The 20,479-nt window shown below is 35.7% G+C and overlaps 3 protein-coding genes and 1 pseudogene across 9 annotated transcripts; 1 reads left to right on the top strand and 3 right to left on the bottom strand.

Annotated features, from left to right (window-relative positions):
- On the bottom strand, positions 1 to 6,804 carry LOC147480124 (uncharacterized). 6 transcript variants are annotated; one of them, XM_086580849.1, is made up of 8 exons: positions 6,480 to 6,793; positions 6,115 to 6,257; positions 5,464 to 5,553; positions 4,522 to 4,704; positions 4,354 to 4,424; positions 4,160 to 4,259; positions 1,181 to 1,296; positions 1 to 720 (listed from the first exon to the last, which is right to left on the bottom strand). In XM_086580849.1, exons 4-8 carry the CDS (start codon positions 4,522 to 4,524, stop codon positions 678 to 680), a joined length of 333 nt encoding a protein of 110 aa, XP_086436975.1. In that variant the 5' UTR covers positions 4,525 to 4,704; positions 5,464 to 5,553; positions 6,115 to 6,257; positions 6,480 to 6,793; the 3' UTR covers positions 1 to 677. The 6 variants fall into 6 exon arrangements, 4 of the variants coding, with proteins under 4 accessions (XP_086436975.1, XP_086436974.1, XP_086436973.1 ...); XR_015206312.1 differs by lacking the exon at positions 1 to 720 and having other exon boundaries at positions 804 to 1,296; positions 6,115 to 6,235; positions 6,480 to 6,784; XM_086580848.1 differs by lacking the exons at positions 1 to 720; positions 4,160 to 4,259 and having other exon boundaries at positions 804 to 1,296; positions 5,464 to 5,510; positions 6,480 to 6,799.
- Positions 6,805 to 8,200: 1,396 nt separating this feature from the next.
- Positions 8,201 to 9,070, top strand: LOC147480123 (putative glycosyltransferase At5g20260). The gene has a single exon (XM_086578562.1). It carries the CDS (start codon positions 8,201 to 8,203, stop codon positions 9,068 to 9,070), a length of 870 nt encoding a protein of 289 aa, XP_086434688.1.
- A 580-nt stretch (positions 9,071 to 9,650) lies between these two features.
- On the bottom strand, positions 9,651 to 15,436 carry LOC147480122 (nuclear transport factor 2-like). Its single transcript, XM_086581409.1, has 9 exons — positions 15,179 to 15,436; positions 14,847 to 15,028; positions 13,466 to 13,769; positions 13,116 to 13,354; positions 12,849 to 13,029; positions 11,697 to 11,818; positions 11,533 to 11,598; positions 10,487 to 10,550; positions 9,651 to 10,152 (listed from the first exon to the last, which is right to left on the bottom strand). Exons 2-9 carry the CDS (start codon positions 15,024 to 15,026, stop codon positions 9,914 to 9,916), a joined length of 1,395 nt encoding a protein of 464 aa, XP_086437535.1. The 5' UTR covers positions 15,027 to 15,028; positions 15,179 to 15,436; the 3' UTR covers positions 9,651 to 9,913.
- Positions 15,437 to 15,741: 305 nt separating this feature from the next.
- LOC147480121 (ribosome production factor 2 homolog) lies at positions 15,742 to 17,845 on the bottom strand (annotated as a pseudogene). The gene is made up of 6 exons (XR_015206924.1): positions 17,688 to 17,845; positions 17,402 to 17,602; positions 16,715 to 16,960; positions 16,394 to 16,635; positions 16,218 to 16,283; positions 15,742 to 16,065 (listed from the first exon to the last, which is right to left on the bottom strand). The product of XR_015206924.1 is annotated as a ribosome production factor 2 homolog (transcript).
- Positions 17,846 to 20,479: the final 2,634 nt, after the last annotated feature.

Raw genomic sequence — 20,479 nt, 5'->3', positions numbered from 1 at the left:
ACGTGATGATGTGATGAACCACTCACAAAAATCATATAATTAGGGCCAAACAACACCAACATCATCATATTAGGGCAAAATTTTCCAACTAAGCGTAAAAGGAAATCTTCTTTTTCCATTTTTTTCATCAAACCCTAATAATTAGAAAAAGTTAACAACTACATTCAATCAATAAAAATAAAACAACAGCAAAGGTAACTTGTTGATATTATAGTAAGGTATTCTCATTTAATTAGAGCTAAAAACTTTAAATCTCCTTGCACCAAATATTTATTCCCAGATAAATAAAAATGGACAATACACTAATACCTCATCCACCAAATTTACAGATTCATCCATTAATATCATATAAATTACCGAATCATATATATAATAGCAAAAGATCTACTGATAGCCATGTGTGACCTTGGATCTTAACAGTAACAAAATAAAGACAGTAAGCATTAGCAGCTCCTAGTAAGACGACTGATTGTAGAGGAGGTAAAACACCCCAGACAAAATCACCCACAGATACAATGTCAACGAATTTCCAGAAGCTTGGATTGTTCTGTGATATCCTTCAACCCATTGAGACCCCTTAACAAACACATCCACCGGAAACAGATACAACAACGAAACTATACTAATCCAACCATATAAATTCAGCCCATTCAGTTCCAGTTTATCACACAAATAGATTAGGTGTTGGGGGATATTTTGAGTTGTAAGATCAAGGTAAACCTATAGTCCCAAAAGTTGAGGGTCAGCTTCGTGAAGCATTTTTGCAAAATGTCGTAGTGACAAAAAAGAACTTGAAACTATAGTGAGGTCAAAACAATTCTACATTGAGAAAAAAAAAATATCATTCTCGTGACAAAGAAAATCTATGTTTATAAAGAAGCAATACCTGCTAAATACATGTATAAACATTACAATACCATATATATGAAAATTACTGGAACTACGTAACGGAAACAACTTAATGCTTAAAGTAAAACAATTATTAACTATTTCTCCTTTAGGATATACTTTTCCTTTTCATAATTAGCATAACAATTTCTCTTTGTCTTCCCATTTGCCTACCATCAGATAATGATGGTCTGATCCAAGCATAAACAAATTTTTAGGCTAAACAGTCTTGTTCACTTAATGGACAACCTGAAGGACATTTTTCCATTGAATTTCTTTTAATAGTACATACCATGTGTGCCCATCACAGAGAATGGATAACTTGCATTGCCAGGGAAGTTCCTTTTCGGCCACCATAGTGAGGTGCAGTGTCCCATAACTCATCACGCATCCAAATCTTCTTTTTCTCTGAGATAACCACAATAAGCAATTATTTTATTAGCGGAAGGCGTACAACATAAAATGAGAAGAATCTTCTGTTTTAGGTTTGAATGTAGACCACACATTTGAGGTCCAAAGCATCAGGATATGGAAAAGCAAATCAATTTTGCAGTGAAGTTTCTTGAGGCCTGTGAGTGCTTGCTATGCAGGAAAGCAAATAACAGCTCTCAAGATAACCATAATGCAGTAAAGTAAAGTTACACCAATAAGCTTCTAATTTTTATATTACCAAAAATCAAAACATAGAAACAAAAGATTCAAAAGTTGCAATTCATGAAAAAAGAACCAAAGATCCTGAGATAAAATTTGTACTATATTCTGGGTTGCCACTATATTTCAGCTCAATAAAGTTCAGGAAATACTCGAACATACTACCTCTTGCTCAACAACTAATGCACAAACTTTCTCTCGTGTCAAATGTTTATATATTTTCTTGCTGTCATGTGTCTTTTTTGGTGAAGGGCTTGGATATTTAATGGGATAAATCAACATTATCACATTGTTATCTACACATTAATGGGTCAAAACTGAAATAAGGCTTTAGATATAGCAGTCAAAATGACTTAAGTACAGGTTCACAATAGATCCAATACCTAACCGAGAATTACCCGTGAAATAAACACCATAAACACCATTACCAAGTGACTATAGATACGCAGTCAAAACAGCCCCAAGACCCTCAGCAATCCTAACCTCAAACTGCGTGTACTGTATGAATAACTGTGATTATGTAAGATAATAATTTAAATTGATGCAAGATGTAATATTCTCACACGAAACATGACAAAAGTTTATACTTTTGCAAATGATTATTTAATTCAACCACCACTCATGCTCAAACCTCCCACTGTGAGGGCCCCATGATATAAGACTGAGAATCTTCTTTTTTGATGATATATTGTGAAGGAACACAGCCCCCAAAAATGACTACTCAGTAAGAATAGATGGTATTAAGACATTTAAGTCAGTTTCTGGTAATGCCATGACTTGGAATAAATATCCATCCTCTCTTATCTATGCAAGCTTACAACAAATATGATCATTTCAAGTGAACTATGTTAAACTACAACGATGTCCATGTCCATAGCCAATAAAACTCAAGTATGTCACCAATTCAATAAATAATAATGAATTCAATAATAATATAGCCATGCAAAGCAAATCTTGAAAGTCTAACCTTCTCACCACTACCCAACCTAGGCCATCCCATAGTTATGTAACTAATGAAAGTCTAAACCTTACCATGTCTTTCAATAGTCATTATGTCATATTCAGCTCCAACATGCCATGCATGATTGTGCTATGCATTTTAAAAAAAATAGTACGTGAGTACTAAATGGTTCAGATTAATCAATGTGAAAGAAAGTAAATGTCACTTGCATTCGAAAAATGTAAGCAAAAGAGATTGCCTCTTCCCTCAAGTCAAGTGACCAACCTCCATAGACTATAATACCTATTTAACATGTTAAAAATGTGTTGGCCTCCTCATGAAACTCGTCCAAAAAACAAAGATGGCAGTTAACTAATGCTCAACCTTCAACCTTTATCAACACGTTGACAGAAAAAACACCTAAATCTATTATTCAATATAACCATTTGAAACTAAATAACCGTCCATAGTTCGACACAAATCCCATTTCCAAATCAACACGTTCGGGCTTGCTATATATTTCTTGTTACTCTGTTACAAACTACAGACTACTTTAGGAATTCTGAGGCTTTATTTATTAGGGTACATACGCATCTCTCTCTAGCACTTCCATATTACTTCTAAATAGCATACCAAGTAATCAATGAAATCTTGCATCACAAACTTAATATACTGAGCATATTATATAAATTGCATGCCAGCTACCAATCAAAATGGTCTTAGTTCACCAATTTAGTTTAATCAAACTAACAATGTAATAATATCATAAGAGTCATGTGCAGGATCGCTGATCGTGTTTTTATAATTTCCCATTTTTATTATTATAGCAATACATAAGATCAACCCATGGTATATGCAAAGGGGATAAAATCTTTGAGTTACCAAATTTTCCAAGTACTCATTTCATGTACATCTAATATAAGTATGTAACTTTGCATATTTCCAACTCAATTCAAATGAAGAACCAAGAATTATAATTTTTTTGATAAAATTCAGCAATTCCATATGTAATACTTGGCAGTATACCAATATGGAGAAACTACTTTGAATGATAGCTAATACTTAATACATAGTTTCAACCATACTCTAGATTATGCTTTTCTAATAGCTTATGAAGTAAGCAAGTAAATCAGACCAACATTTGAGAATTATTATATCAAGAGTTTGCTTGGAAAAGTATTTCTAGACATACTAAAGTGAGAAACTCATGCTGATATTGAAACAAAAATATATATTAGATCCAAAATGTGGGTGCAGAAAAGAAGAGTGGTGCTAAGACTAAGTGTCATACCAGCAAAACATTTCTAATTCTATAAATACATTTCCGTTATGAATCTATCCCATCATGCCAACACCAAGAGTTATGCAACTATGTCTCAGGACTACTAAAAGTCGAAAGACTTGTTCCTCATACTGACCAATATACTTATAACAGTAAGCAAATCATGTTCAGACCCATAACCTATTTGTTAATGCTAGTGGAACATTGACACCTATATCAAAACATCAACCCTGAAATTTGATTCCTCATTCACTGTATCCAGTAGGTAAATAGCTTGAAATCCAACCCAATGGTATTGGCCATCTCACTAATAAGATCACTATTAGTTGTTTAAAACAATAATCAAACATCTAGTGCCGAATTAAGTTTTAGAAAAAAATTAAGAGTTATTCACTCACAGGCATGGCGGCTAGTACATGTGGGCGTGGAATTTGGTCGTCTGCTTTTAGCGAAGAACATTTGCTATAGTGAATAGGATTATCACTACATTCTTGCAACCTGATTAATGCAAAATGAATAACAAACTTAGCATACTAATACGCGCATAAACATTTATCCCCACTATAAAATTTGGCCAGTACCCATTATATACCTTGATTGCTCAAGCATAGTAATCTTCTCTCTCATCAAATGGAACTCCTCAATCAACTGCGTTTCGCTAACCTGCCACCAAAGAAACCCAACTAAGAAATCAACAAAAATTTAAACCTTTTAAAATCATAAAACAACATTAGGGAGGATATATAAATAATAAATATACCATGTGCTTCTCTCATTTTTTTTTATACTCTTCCAACTCTTCTAAAGCATTCTTCAACTCATCTTCGATATCAAGAACACAAACCTCAGCCTCTTTAGCCCTTTCATCTGCTTCATTAGCAAATTCCATCAACGCTTCTCGATCACGATCATAAAGCAAACACTCTTTCTCCCATCTTGTACACTGGTTCAAAAGATTAGTACACTCAAGAGCCAACTTCTGACTCTCCTCCACATATTTCTTCAATGCTAGTGCACTTTGACTTCGCTTTAGACTAAATAAAAAGTCAAACAAAATAAAATTATATATAAAAAGAATTAAGTTTAATTATATAGACAAAATAAAAATAAAAGGTACTACTAGCCCTAGCATGGTCGATTCTTTGGTCTTTTTCTTTTAATCTGGAATGTAAAAGAAAATCTGGATCTTGAAGACGTTTTCTTGCTTCTTCAGAGGCAATGAGTTTTAATTCAAGTGTGTTTGTGGAAATAAGGAGACCTAAAGAGAAATCGATTGATTCTTTAATGAACTCAGTTCATCATAAGATACAACAAATTATAGAAGATCTGAGACAAACATGACGATTTCACTTGGTCCCACTCTATTCCTTATTTGAAACCTCGTCTTCTAGTTAAAATTTTTCTACATGTATCAATATCTTCACTAATAACAAAGATGCCAAACCTCCACTCAATGACTGGTATATAATGAAAATTTCTAAAATATCAGTTTTGGAGGCATCTGATAATTTACATCCAGGAACGGTAGTTTGTTCTATGGTCACAACTTAAGGAAGTGGGACGAAACTATAAAGTCTAATATAGCTAACCTAGTAACCTGGTACTAATAATACCGTATTATCGAATAGGAACAAAGTCAGGAAAAACCCGAAATGAAAATTCGCAATGCACTGTCCAGAAGATATGCAAGAGCCATTATTACCTGGTAAGAAATCTGTGGTTTCTGTAGGATTACCACCACTGCAGACACTGGATTAAGTAGTAGAACCGCCAATGTGCAACACATTCAAATCTGGAAATTTATTGTCATCAAATGCATTCCAAGCAGTGCAATATATCTCTCTGCTAAAAAGGAATATAATCTCTTCACCATTATACGTAGAAGAAAGAAATAAAAAATATTAATCTTCCCCGTCTTTTATTATTGGAGCCTGTGCTGGACCAGTTTGGTTATATTGATTGATTACCCTAAATATCTACAGTGGGCATGCCAGTGCTCGTAATATAGATTCTGTGACACCCTTTTTGAACCATTTAGAAGATTTCTCGAAAGCCCATTGTTGAATTTCTAGTTTCAGGTTGCAATTTTCGTATATAAATTGTGAAGTCTGACTAATAAGGAACTTTAAATGTCTCTCACTTGGTCCTTTGACAAACTTGTGGAACATGGTTCCTTCAAGAGAAGTACTTCACATGGCAGGTTAACTACTGGTGGGTCATCTACTTCGGAATTCAAGCCTGTAGAGCTTCAGTATGCCCAAGCTGGGTCTGTGTTCTAGATCAGCTCTAAAGAACTCAACGATAAATGACAGATTAACAGTTATGTTAAAGTTAAAAAGAGGAAAAAGCTCACATGAACCAATGACAACGAAGACAAAGAAGCCAAGCACGATGGGTGTAACTGGATAGTCAGCCCCTTTCTTTGCAGTTGTTTGGGGCAATGCTGTTCTTCTCAAACTTCTCCACCTTCCTATCTGCAAGACGCCTTGAAGTTGTCTACAAATTTTTTGATATCCGGTAATCAGATCCTAATTCAACGACATAAAATAGTATAGAGAATTAAATGAAACTGGAACCGGGTGGCGCCCCATAAAAGGGTGGAGGCTGATCAATTATGTGTTGCCATTTAAGACCCAAATCACGCCCATCGCCACCATCACCATATTTCCTTCAGAAACAAATAAAAAAAGAAAAAGAGAGCGCAAACTCAATATTCACCTGAATATGATCATTGGGGTCGATGACATTTGCAATGCCATTGGCAAAAGGTTATGAAACTTCAATAATGTTGGTAAGGTTATTGCAATAGTTTGATTGATGAATAGAGGGCTTGAAGGGATGACCTCAGTTTAAGAATGGAGATAAGATTTAAGAAAGAGGTTTTTATCTACTTATCTATTTTGGGTTTTTATGTATTTTGGGCTACGAACAATTGAAATCGCCAAAAAAGGGCGTAGGATTCATTTTTTTTAAGTAAAATCTGATGTGTCAGTGTGAGAGAAAAAAAAGGGGCTAACGTGGGTCACTGGGAGCATTCTCAACTACTCAGTATTAATGGTCTTTGATGGTGATTTAATCGGGTACTCATCAAATTACATTGGGCAGCTTCCGGCCTAAGCCCGACAACTAAGTCCAACAACAATAGCCCAATATACCTCCCCCCAACCTTAACGCATACTGGCTACCATTTTTTTCGAACTTTTTGTAGCTGGTATCATCTCTCTCACGAGATTGCACCCAAAAAAAACAAAAAAAAACAAAACTTCGAGTTTTCTATTGTGTTTGAGTATATACTCAAATTTGGTTGAGTTGATTAAATTTGATTAGGTTGATTAAATTTGATTGGGTGGAAGATTGGGTTGATTAAACTTGATTGGGGTGGAAAATTGGGTTGATTAAACATGATGATTTCAAACTTGATTTTTTTTGTAGTTTGGGTCGAAAATTAGGTTGATTAAACTTGAGTTCGAGTTTGCCCAAGCTTGATGAAGTCGTTTTTGAGTTTGAGTTCGAGTTTGGGTTGATTAAGTGGAAGTTGATTTTTAAAATGAATATCGTGACAAACAAAACCGAATTTTTTAAGTCCAAACGACCCAGCCATGTCGCCCAAGAGAGTCTCCAAATGACCCGCCATGTCGCCCAAGAGAATCTCTAAACGACCCTGTCATGTCGTCCAAGAGTGTCCAAACGACCCTGCCATGTCGTCCAAGAGAGTCCACAAATGTCGTCTAAGAGAGTCCCCAAACGACCCCGCCATGTAGTTTAGTAAAAAACCAAAAATTTTGTCTCAAACGACACGCGCAGACCACTTGAGTGTACACTCAAACTACGCGGATGAGTTCGTTTGAGTGTGTACACTCAAACGACCCGAAGAGTTCGTTACGGGGAGACCAGTTGGATTAGTTGTTAGCCCTAGAGTTTGATAGCAAATTTGTAATATATATATATATATTTTTGGGGTTGCCCACTCCAATTTGATGAGTGCCCCAGAACCTTTAAAATTTGATGCCAAGCATTTCCCAACACCAAAATTTCAGTAACCATTACAACAAATGGGGTTCTATTGACTTTCCAATTTTATTGAGAAAGAGGGTAAATTTGGTAGTTCAGAAAACTATTCGTTAGTCAATTAATCCACAAGAGATTAATATTAGCGTCGAGATGACATTGACTTTGACAGCACCCCTCGGCAATACCGTAGCAGATACTACCAGTTGACGATTCATCTATTTTCTTCAATGGAACCCCGTTTACCTTATCTGATCATCTGCACTTCTCTTCTGATCATCTGCACTTCTCTTCAACTAAAACCAGTAACACCACTCTCCTCTCCCTATCTCTCTCCTTCCCTCTTCTCCTCAAACTACCAAAAAATGCTCCAAACTTTCAAAATCTTCATCTACCCAACACAACAAAACCAAACCTCATACAGCACCACCATGGAAGAAAACTTCCACTCATCACTCCTCGAAAGCCCATATATAACAACAAATCCAAAAGAAGCTCATCTCTTCTACTTACACGTACCACCAAAATCTTCACTCAAATCCATCTCTCAGTTAATCAAGGAGGTACAAACTTCGTTTCCTTTCTGGAACCAAGCTCTTGGTGCCGATCATTTCTACATAGCATGTGAAGGTGTTCGGTATGAGTCGAAACGGAGCATAGTTGAGTTGAAAAAAAATTCAATCCAGATCTCTTGTTTTCCGTCAACTCAAAACAGGTATATTCCTCATAAAGATATTACCCTACCACCTTTCCATTTTTCAAAGGAATTAAAGCCAATGAAGGAGATTAAATATCTCGGGTATGCTGGTTATCTCAATGATTTATATTCAAAGAATTGGAGTTCAAGTTTCATCAAAGAATTAAGTGGAGATCCCGATTTTGAGCTGGATTCGGAACCGTTTGATTATGACCCAAGTGAGGGGCTAGTGAGTAGTAAGTTTTGTTTGTTTTTTTACGATATTCCGGTTTCGATAGGGGGTATTAGTGAAGCTTTGCGTATCGGTTGTGTGGCGGTAGTGATTAGTGACCGTGCGATTACTGATTTGCCGTTTATGGATGTGTTGAAATGGTCAGAGATTGCATTGTTTGTTGGGACTAGTGGTGGAGTTAAGGAAGTGAAGAAGGTGTTAAAAGGCGTGTGTAGTGACAAGTACCAGAAAATGAGAGAAATGGGGATGGCGGCTAGTAAACATTTTCAGTGGTATGTGTCTCCGCAGCCGTATGATGCTTTTCATACGGTTTTGTATCAGTTGTGGGTTAGACGGCATACGATCAGATACGCAAGAAGTGAGCCGATATGAAGCATGTATCTTCAAAAATGATTATTTCTACTTGTATGTTGAATTGTTATTTGAACAAACATAGATAAGTCAAGGCCCAACTCTATAATCTATGGCTCTGCTTGTTTCCCGTAGATAAATCATGTAAATTGAGGTAGAAACATCACACGCGAAAAACTTCCAAATGAAAAAGTTCACAGAAACAAGCACTCATTATAATTATCGGAAAACAGAAAAAGAACAAAAATCACTGCTTATGTTTGATTGGGCAGGAGACTAGGAGAATTTCACGCGGAGATTAATTGTTCTTGCAAGAGTTTTTAACTTTCTCTACGCCCACTACGCCTTTTTCCTCCCTACTATTGAAAGCTCCCATTACTAATGGAGTGTTGGTGGGAACAACGAAGGAACTCTCACAAGTCGGCGCTTCAAAAAAAAAAAGGAAAAAAAACTCTGACAAGTTGGAAGGAGAAATTTCCATTCGATATTCTCCCACCTATAACCCAGTTTGGCCTTAGTTGATTGCAAACATTCTGCAATGTGATAGATATGATATTCACAATAGTTCACCAATATAGAACTCACCAAGTAACTCACCATATTTGGAGTGAAACGCCAAATATTCCAGATCTTATAACAGTCTGCAAAATTCCTAGGAAAATCCAAATTACACTACAACAACCTCTCGTCACAAAACTTACTCTTACCCCGGGTCTAAAGAATAACTACCTTGCAAACTTTACAATTAAAACTTATAAGAAGTGACCTTGCTTTTGGGTATCAGCTACTGATCCTGGAGAACCCTCTATCCAATAAGAAGCGATCAAAAATTATTGGCTACAGATTTCACTCTGGACAATTTATTCAGGAACTATTGGTCTGGTTCACTCCACCCTGACGACCAGTTCTTCCACTCACATTCTGATTAACCCGCTGATAACCCTCCACACCACGTCCAAGGGCACCTCGTCCCCTTCCTGAAAACTCACCTCTGTTTCCAAAATTGTTTCTCCCAAAGCCCCTGCCACCTCCAAAATTACCACGAGCACGGAAGTTATCGGTCCTGATACCCTCCCTATTCGGAGGCCCTCTCCCAACAACACCTGCAAAATCCAGATGCAAGGTTAGCTTCAAATGTAGTTTCTAATCTATGCATGGCTGAAGGAACCCCTTCAGCAGATTTTTGTGGTATTTGATGATTAATTTTCGAACAAAGAAACGATTTTTTCCTGTGCCAGCTACATTACCCCTCAAATTCAAGTTAAGAATTAGTATCCACAAAAAAACTTTTGCTTTTATTTTACTTTCTGTCCCTGTTCATTATTTTGATTTTGGCAGCCGAACAATTGCGTTGCTTACATGTGCAAAATTAGAGGATAAACAGCAGTCAAAATGATTCACAGGTAATCAACAACCTAAATATTTATTTTTACTTGCCTCGAGATGTAGTTCTCTTTTGCTCAATGAAAGCTTGACGGCCTCCAATAGTTATAGGCGACGCCTGAAAGATGGAATAATAAATTACAAAAAGAATGTGCCATAAATAGAACATGAGGATTAGATAGACCTCTGAGTGGGTCTACTGTCCACGTGAAACACACTGCCTATTTCCTAAGTTTTACTATACGCTACTTTAAGAGGGTACATGCTTAAATAGGAGAAGCAAGGTGAATCCCAAGAGAAAACAAAATATGTTGAACTCTACAATAATACTATAACTAAACATAAATTACAACTGGATTGACTAATCTGACACCAACACTGGGAACCAATAAAACTGAATTTGTTTTCACCATCCATCATCTAATGGAACTAGAAACACAAAACACCCATTCTGGTTCCAGATGTCAGGAACCAAAGTGAAACTTTGACATTTCCAATACACAGCATACTGCCACGGTGACAACATCTTATATCATGCATTATACTATTATAGAGTATTAAGGTACCACTCAGTCCTCAGCTGCTGAGGGAAGGTGTTTTTTTTGGGTTGGGGAGGAACCTAAATAGTGGTGTAGTGGTACTACATCAACCTTCACAAGTAAAACACTAAAAAGTATTGCCTTAACAGAAAACAAAGTGCCTTTTTCTGACAAAGAATGCTACAACCTAATATGCATATTTTTCTGCCAAACTATAAAAACTTCAAAACCAATTAAAAACAAAAAACAAAAAAAAAACAAAAACAAAGTTCTCATCAAGGTTAAGTAAATCAATACTATTACCACAGCAAGGCAAAACGGGAAGAATGTGACTTAATAGATCAGTGCCTTCCTACCGTACAAAATGGATACAACTACGTTGAGCATAGGTTCCATACTTCCATAGTCTCCTTTCCTACCTTAAATGCATAATTAATTTTACAGTACTAATATCCAAATCTGAAAATACAAGAAGATATTATATAAAGTTGAGCATCTACCATATTAGGAAGCAAAGTACAAGCAAGTACATTTAAGCTCCAAAGACAGAAAATTATATACCTCAAGTGCACTATGCATGGAGCTCAATTCTTCGAATTCCACAAAGCCAAAACAGTATCCCTGTTGCTAAACAAATACATGAAATACAAAGTGTAAACTACATATATGCATTAAAAAAAAACTAATTACAGCATAAAAGAAAACAAGATAAATAAAAAAGATACCTTGTTGATTCTAACTTGGATACCACCAGGTTTGACTATCCCAAATTTCTTAAACTCTTCTTCAACTTCTTCAATTGTTACGTTCATCCCCAAACTGCGGATATATATAGAGTGGCCCTCAACTGTGAGGAACAACATGAACAATGTTACAGCACAAATTACTAATAATCACTAGTATATCACCAAGTGCTTTACACGTCTAACTAATGTTGGATGCAGTTTGAAGTTGGTTGTCAATGTGGTTTTCACATCAGTGGAGTTTGAAGTAAATTTATCAATCTAAAAGTAAAAAATCAATGACAGGAAATTCTGTGTCATGAATCACGTCAGCTAGACTAAGAGGTGATGGCTTAGAGAGACTTGATGGTGGTGGTGCAAGTAATCAAACTAAACCCATAAGAAAATGCAATGTTGATTTCGGCAGGACCTCTCCAACAATATACCAAAATTACTGCAACGCCAAACAAAACAAAAGCTTTGGGTGCTAACTATTTTCTTTCCTTTCTCTGTTTTTATTACACTTTTATAAATAATACAGGTTATCATTTCTGACTATGCAAAGAAACCAGGATAACTTGGGGAACTGAAAGAGCAAGTTGTTCAAATGTTAGCCAGAAACAAAAGGTTTAGATTCACCATGTGCTACAACTACAATGGCAGAGGTGGCATTGTTGTCTTGAAATGGACTAGTAGATAATGGTTGCTGGAGCACCTTCGGATTTCAAGGGATTCATTATAGTTGTTGTTTTGGGTAGCTTTTGTTGCATGCCTGGGAAACTATAAAGGGTACTTTGGGAAGTAAAAATTAGAAGTTTCTGAATTTCCTTTGAAGATGTAAGATATAATTTTGCAAATAACGACAGGAAAATCCAGTGCTTAAAGAACAAGAAACACGAGATGTATTTAAACGGATGGATCTAATTTCACGTTCTCAGGCAGACGGGTCCAGCATACTGAGAATATTTCCCTCATAGAATTAAACTGACTCAACTATGATATATTTAAATGAGTCTATGATACAACAAAAGCCAGTGTGAGTAAGAGCAGTTAACATCTGAAACAAGATTAAAGGATGAAAAACAATATGCAGTAACGCCAGTATACTGACACTACTGTTTTCCTCAATAAATCAGTAGGAAAAGAAAAACATACCTTCCTCGTGAGCATCAGTAATCTCAGCAGCAGCATTACTACTAGGTGGCGGTGCTTCAGGTCGAGGAGCAGCTACTGCAAGCCTGACTGACTGTTGGTCAGTCTTCCCAGATGCCACCTTTGCGCTATTAGCAGGCACATAGACTGGAATGGGTGTCCTAGTCCCCTTCACAACTTTTAGCTGTAAGAAAAATATCCACTCATTAGAATTGTTCGAAGAAGGAAGGGAAGGGGGATGTTAATAGTATGGTTATTCAGAGAACGTACAATTGAGGCATAAGACTTCTTAATAGCATCTTCATGGGGAAGAGAAGAAGCTGTCTCAGTGATTGGGAGAGCTTCATTTTGACCTGAATGAGCTGCTGGCTCCGCAATAACCTCTACATCATCAACCGATCCCTCCTCGTAGTCTGAAGGATTATGAACTTCCTCGTTATTGTCAAGACTCTCCTCCACAAGAGATGTTACGGGCTTTGTCACAGGATGCTCAGAAACATGAGTGAGATCTGGATGGAATAAAGGTGAGAAAACAGTCTTAAATGTATCAAACAAAGAGCAGAATCCCGCACACACACAAAAACAAATGAGGGAAGAATGAGAAGTAGAATCATGAGTACCTCGATCTGGACTCACGTTATTCGACTCAACACTTTCAACGTTACGATTAAGTGCCACGGAATTGGTATGCAGTGACTCATTCTCATCCACATACCTAAAGACATCATTAAACACAAAATAACCTACATCTTGTGGGGCTAAAAAGAACGATTGTGCAAACTTCCTTTGCATATTATCCTTCCCAGTAAGACATCCAGTTACTAAAACCATCACCCCATCCTTGTGAGACTCTTGAGCATCTGCAGAAAATATCTCTGCCTTATACTTCTGATAGTCCAGTGAAATAATCAAGTCATTGATGGCCTGCAGTACAGAACAGAACCCTTTTAGGTTTTATTCTTCATTTATCAATTATGGTTGAACTATAAATGACTAAGCAGTTTCTTATACATTCATAAAATGTTTTACAATCATAAAAACTAAAGAAGCTCAAGTTGGAACTGAAGTACAAACACCATAGTACTACACTAGATACAACTATCACTTCAACCCCCTACCTATTTCATTTTTCAAGGTGCCAACCCTCAAAATCTCCATTTTTTAAGGGTGCCAACACCATTAACAATATGGGAATTTAATTAACTAGTTTATTGTTATTTATTTTAAAAAAGGTTTGGTTATTAATATTAAAATTTTATTTACTTGTGTCATTTTTTTCTTTTATAACAATTGTTAAATTATACTGAGTGGCAAAATACAAGTCCGCAACTCGTAACACGACTAATCGATTGTAACCCAACCAATCCAACATAAACCAATCGGGCCAGCCTGTGTTTAACCTTGGGATGGGTGGGTAGTGGAGCGACCCTCAAATCTTTGGGGGTGAACCTGGGCTGATCCTCTAACCCGCCCGAGTTGTATCCCAGTTTAGGCGAGTGCTCAACCAGTTACTAGTAATTTGTGTCCGACATAAAACATTTTATGTACATTGAAGTAATGAAATGCCTCAACAGTGCACAAAAGTTTCACATTTGTGACTCACTTTGTGCTGGCTCGGTATATCACATTAAGATTTGTAGTTGATAGAGGAGGTGACACTACAAACCTGAGTGCAACGACATGTGAGTCACTTCAGTTCTGGAAAGGTAAGTGAGTATGAAACTAAAATACACAAACTAGTATAATTCATTCCAGAAACTTAAAATTAAAAGGTGCATACATCCTCAATCAGTTGAACACACCCAGTCACCAATAGATGCATAAGTAAGCCTATGTATCTTTGAAGGATGTAAATATTTTAGATGTGATTTTCCCCTGTATATTTTACGAAAGATATGTGCTAGACAAGCTAGCAATGCTTATTTGCTCCATGAAACCTTTCTTATGTAACCAATTTTTACTGCTTAGTTGAAGAATAATTGACGTTACTAAACAACTTACTTTCATGGTAGTCACTGATGTCATTGCACCATTTGCATCTGGCCTGGCAATCATACTGGAGTCTTGATAAAATCTATAAACCAGTTCTGGAGACTTGTGAAGAATATGATAATACTGTTCTACAAAAGCATTTCCAACGACACTGGCACCGGGACTCTTGGCAGCAGTTGGCGTAGCCATCTCTACTCAAAACACAGTGGTTAATCATGAAAAAAACACAAAATAAACTAAACCCTAGGAACAATTCTAAAGGATAAGTTGACAAAAGGGGAAACAAGCCTAAATCAAATCAGTAAATGATCTAAAGAAACAAACATCAGATCTAGACTTACTTGTTTGTTAAAAGAGGAAATGGAGTTTGAGAATAATCACGAAAGGGAATGGAGACGAGATGAGTGAAATGAAAGGACGATCCTCAAAACTCAATTTATAATAATGCTGAATTAGTGAGAAAGGATGCCACTCTTTTATTTGCATTTCTTCTTTTTCTGGAATTTCACATTTCTTAAAGGGTGCTTTTGTAAAATCACGGAATACAAGTAAATAGAAATGTGCGCATTCAATCAGCGGCCTCAGTTGCACGGAACAATAAAATGAACAAAGTTAGCCGGTCAGAGATTTAGCTTAGAAGAATCAAGCCACGACTAGGGTAATCATTCTTCAATTATGAAGGCTAGTCTATGAACATCAGGTAGAGTGGGGATTCCAACATACACCATACCAAGTTACCAACATTTGGATGCTACCTAAATTGCAGCCCTGGTCCTGAACCTCTGGTGATAAACAGTTATGCTCATTTTGCAGTATCCTGGACTGATATATATTACTTGCTATCCATATTCCAAAAGACAGATAGTCAAAAAGCATGAACCACATACTTTAAAAAAAAAAAAAAGGCAATTAAACTGTTTGGACTTCATATCTTTTGGAATCTGAGTTTTCTTACAGACTAAATCGAGATCTAGAAAGTTGGTATGGGGACCAAAAGACAGAACAGATGTAAAACGAGAAGACAACCATCTTCACCGAATTAAATTACACGTATGCTTAACAAAATACTATTCTTTATCAGCGAATTACAAAATGATTTGAATGACAATCACTCTTGATCCACCTTCTGCTTCTTTGGCTCATTTGAAGTAGTTTCTTTATTCATCTTAGCTTCACGACGTTCTCTCTTCAAACCCTTAGCATTGTAGGATAGTTCCATACCACCAACCTAAGTACCAGAGAAACAAATTTAAACTATGGCATAACTGACAAGACTTGCTGTTTCTTCTTCTTTTCATTTTTTATCTATATATAGTTAAGACGCCACTTAAAGCAACATATAGAAAGACGAGATGCAAAAAAAGAAGGGTAGATTTCAACCTGTTGATCTGGTATGTAAATCTTGCCAACTTTGCCCTGTATTATATCGCTACTAACATTCTTCACCTGCAAGAGTCAAAGAGGCCAGACTTTTAAGAATAACAGTACATTACAAGAGAAAGGTGAGTAATATGACCAATTGTAGCAATTTGCAGATAAATAATTGAGTGATGGACCTTCTTCTTAGGCTTTTCTAAAGATGTTTTCATTCCTTCCTTTCTCAAGCCATCATTAGGAAGTCTATGCCTCCGCATTACTAAGTCCATGGACGGACCAACTTCTACAAGTCCATCCTTGGGATAACAGTTCCAGATCTTTTCAGTCACAGTGCACAGTGCGTGAGAAACACTTTTTTAGAGGAAACAACGGTACACACAAAAACACAATCTACTCCAGCAAGGTTTAAATTCTCGATGACCTGCACATTAAATCCATGGTTTTAAAATTTTCATTCATGACAAATAAAAGAATGGGGTAAGAATGCTACTAATACATACCTCTCCTCTAAACAAGTCTAGCAGAACCTCCTTCAAATGTTTCAACTCTTCTACGCTCTCGAAACCCTCCCCGATGAAAGCAAAGAAAGGTTTCGTTCCCACTTTCGGAGCTATCTTCTTGTCGTATGAATATGAGTTCATGCTTCTAAAATTTTCCACCCCGACCTCAACAAGGTCATAAATGTGATGATCATAAGTCCGCCCTAACACAAGATTATCAGGCCTTTTCTTTGAGTGAGAGCCGAACTGCAAAACCAAACAGTTCCAACTCCTTGTTAGTCCTATTCAAGGGCGAGCTACTATACAGGGAGTGAACCACTGCACCTCTAAGAAGGTCCACAACAAAAGCATCAGTGAACTAAAACACATACATATTACTGATTTACACAATGAAATTCCAGTTTTCACTCATGTGAAAAAGGAACAAAGAAATAGGTAAATCAAGCAATCAAAGTTATCCTGCGAAAAAAAAAAATGAAAGAAAATGGCACCTCCTGCCATTATTATCAGCTTATTTGTTGAGTTTCTTGTTCTATTTGCACTACTTCGTAGAAAACTACTTGGCATTGAGGTATCAACATCGGCTTCTTCCTTAACGAATATACTATTAAACTTCACATCCACGTATTATCCAAATGCAACTATACAAGAACGAATAGGATACTTTTTTTTAAAAAAAATGCTTACCACAAAAAGACTGCAATCAGTTTTCTGGGAGAAAAACTCCAAGGACGTCTCGCCCCCATTTTCAAAAGGCCTGATATTATCATTCTTTCGGGAATATTTAATTGCGCTACCTCTTTTAAGATGAAAAATCTCAGTCAATACTGAGTTCAACATATAACTTGTCTTTGCTGCAAGTATTAATGTTTTCTTCCCATTCTCAACCTACACACAAACATAACATATAAAATATTAAATTAAAAATATATATGAATGAATATTGTAAAACAAACTATTTATAAATACGTACTAGTTTTGGGGCACGTCTATCTAGCTCGCGTTTAGCTTTGGCATTTTTGGGAGTTTTGATTTCTAACATCTTTTTTGTTTGTTTGTTTGTTTGTTAACGGGGAAATGAGAGGCGCTGCTGACACTTTTGCTACTGTTTATTAGGTTTTGTTTGGGGGTGCCTGCATACCACTGTCGATATATTTCGTACTACTGATAAATACCGATTTTTTGTTTCATTTAAATATTGACATATATCCCAATCCAAGTAGTAACTTGCTACCTCCACATAGGATTATTTTCCTTAGTTACTTTTTTGGTGGTGAGAAGTTCCTGGAGTTGCCCAATGCAAATCTGACTTTAAAATTCGGACAGAATATTTTATTCTGTTTGAATGTAGAAATCGAAAAATATCAATCTTATAATTTACCTCCATAATTACTATTGCTTTTGGCTCCTAAGGGTGACAATTTGTTATTTCCCATCAAAGTCATTTGTACACCTATATTGGGAATCCTTTTATAAGTTTTAGATTACGCTATTTTTTAAAGATATTGATCTCCTAACTATTCTAAACGTTGTCACAAAAAAAATCAAATTTTTTTAAACTTACCAAATATAATATAAAAAAACGTGAAAATGAAAGGCCCACAATTCTTAATTTGTTGCCTGCTACATTCGATGGGGTTACAAGTTTCAGATTTGAATATTTTTTATGACAATGTTTAAAATAATTGGAAGGTTATATATATATATATAGAGGAGGGATAGAGCCACTCCCAAGCCACTCCATCAATTTACAAATTGAATTAAGATCCCATTTTTCGTGGATATGATTTTCTCACAATGGATAACATGCCCACAAATTTTTATCCTATTTGGATATGTCTAACGTTGCGAAAACTAGTGTTCAATTTTGAACATTTATTTAACGGTCTATAATTTTCCGATTTCATAATAACATTTGATTAGGTTAGACATATTTGAATGAGCCAAAATTTGGTGGGTATGTTATTTATGGTGGGGAGATCATAACTACAAAATATCAACCCTTAATTCAACTGATAGGATGAGATATGACTTTGTATATTTTGGGAGTGGCTATATCCCTCCCCTATATATATATAGGAGATGGCTACCTTGATAGCTTATCTTGACATCCACAACTTACATAATGAACTAAGAGCTGATTTTTTTTTGGAATATGTTCTCTATAAAATAGAGATCATCTCCACAAATTATCAAGACATTATTTGAACATGTCTAACCTTGTCAAAAGTTGTGTTTAAGTTCAATATTTATCTAACGATCCACAATTTTAGTACTATTTTTAATAAAACTAGACATATTCAATTGAGACGAGTTTTGGTGGAGATTCTATTCAAGATAGGAAGATCTTCTTTACCAACAATCAGCCCTTAGTTTAATGTACAAATTCACTTTTAGGTTTTGGATGTCAAGATAAGCTGTCAAGGTAGCCCCCCCACACACACACACACACACACACACACACACACACACACACACACATATATTTTTTAAAGACCGACCAAATATTAATTATCACTACTACAGAAAAGATCATAAACCACTGTTATATACAGCGGTAAAAGGCCATTGACAATTGTTTTAAAACTGTGGTAACAGCTACCGTGACTAATAAATCATAGCAAAATCATGGTATTAAGTTTTTAGTATTTACCACGGTTTCTTTAGAACTGTGGTATTAGGCACTCTGAAACCATGGGAAATAGTGGTCACAAATACCACGGTTTGATGCTAAACGTGGTTTGTAGCGTGTCCTTATGCCACTGTTCTTACCCAACCGTGGTTTATAAGTGTTTAAAAAAAAAAAACAAATTCCCACTGATTATTTCATCATCACCAAATTTATAGATTAATTACCAATCTGCAAAATGATTATTAAACAACCTGCATAATATAACGAAAACAATGTGAAACTAAAAATAAATAAAAATAAAAATAAAATAGATATCCAACAAGTGACAATGCACTACAAAAAGAATTTGATTACTGTTTCAAATTCAAGTACAATAAAGAAATTAATAACCATCCAAATATACTTGTTTTATCTAAAACATCAGAAGAGTACTATACTAGTTCCACTAGTTTTCGAACCCGTCCTACAAACGGGTGCCGTTATATTAAATTACTAGGTATAACCTGTGCCTACGACACAATTTGTTGTTACGTACTTGTTATGTTGTTTGTCGCATTAATCTTGGTACACCCTATTATTTTCTTATGTGTGGCCTATTTGGTTATTTTTAGAGATTTTATTTTGAATTGGAACTGCACGTGGGATGACACACTTGTCTTTTGTTGTATGTTTAGTTTGTTGATGCTGGTATGTTGTAACCCATGAAAAAACCCAATTTGAAGTCATGAATTGAACACAATTATGTAACATCAAGTCAGAAATTGTCGACAACACATTTTATTATTGTCTCACTAATATTCTCAATTTCAAATAGCATTTAATCGATGTAAGACTCAAATTGGTTTGGTTTGCCAAAACCACAAAGGCATTATGGCTGGTTTTGTTGAGACAGTTTCTTCATTGTTTTTTCCAATCACAACAGACAAACTATCACTAAGGATTGGAAAAACAATAAAAATAGTAAATATGAATTAATTGGTTGGTATAACTTTTTTGATAACCAATTATTGTATATACTTGAGTTGAATTGAGGATGGATGATTGTATTTTTGCATTAATATTTTTTAATAATATTAATTAGAAATTGCCCGTGTCTTCAACACACATGTTGTTCTGAAGTTGTCCTCCTATTT

The sequence above is a fragment of the Coptis chinensis genome, chromosome 8 (genome assembly GCF_015680905.1).
Source record: "Coptis chinensis isolate HL-2020 chromosome 8, ASM1568090v1, whole genome shotgun sequence".
NCBI lineage: Eukaryota > Viridiplantae > Streptophyta > Magnoliopsida > Ranunculales > Ranunculaceae > Coptis > Coptis chinensis.
This window is presented reverse-complemented; position numbering and strand designations above follow the sequence as displayed.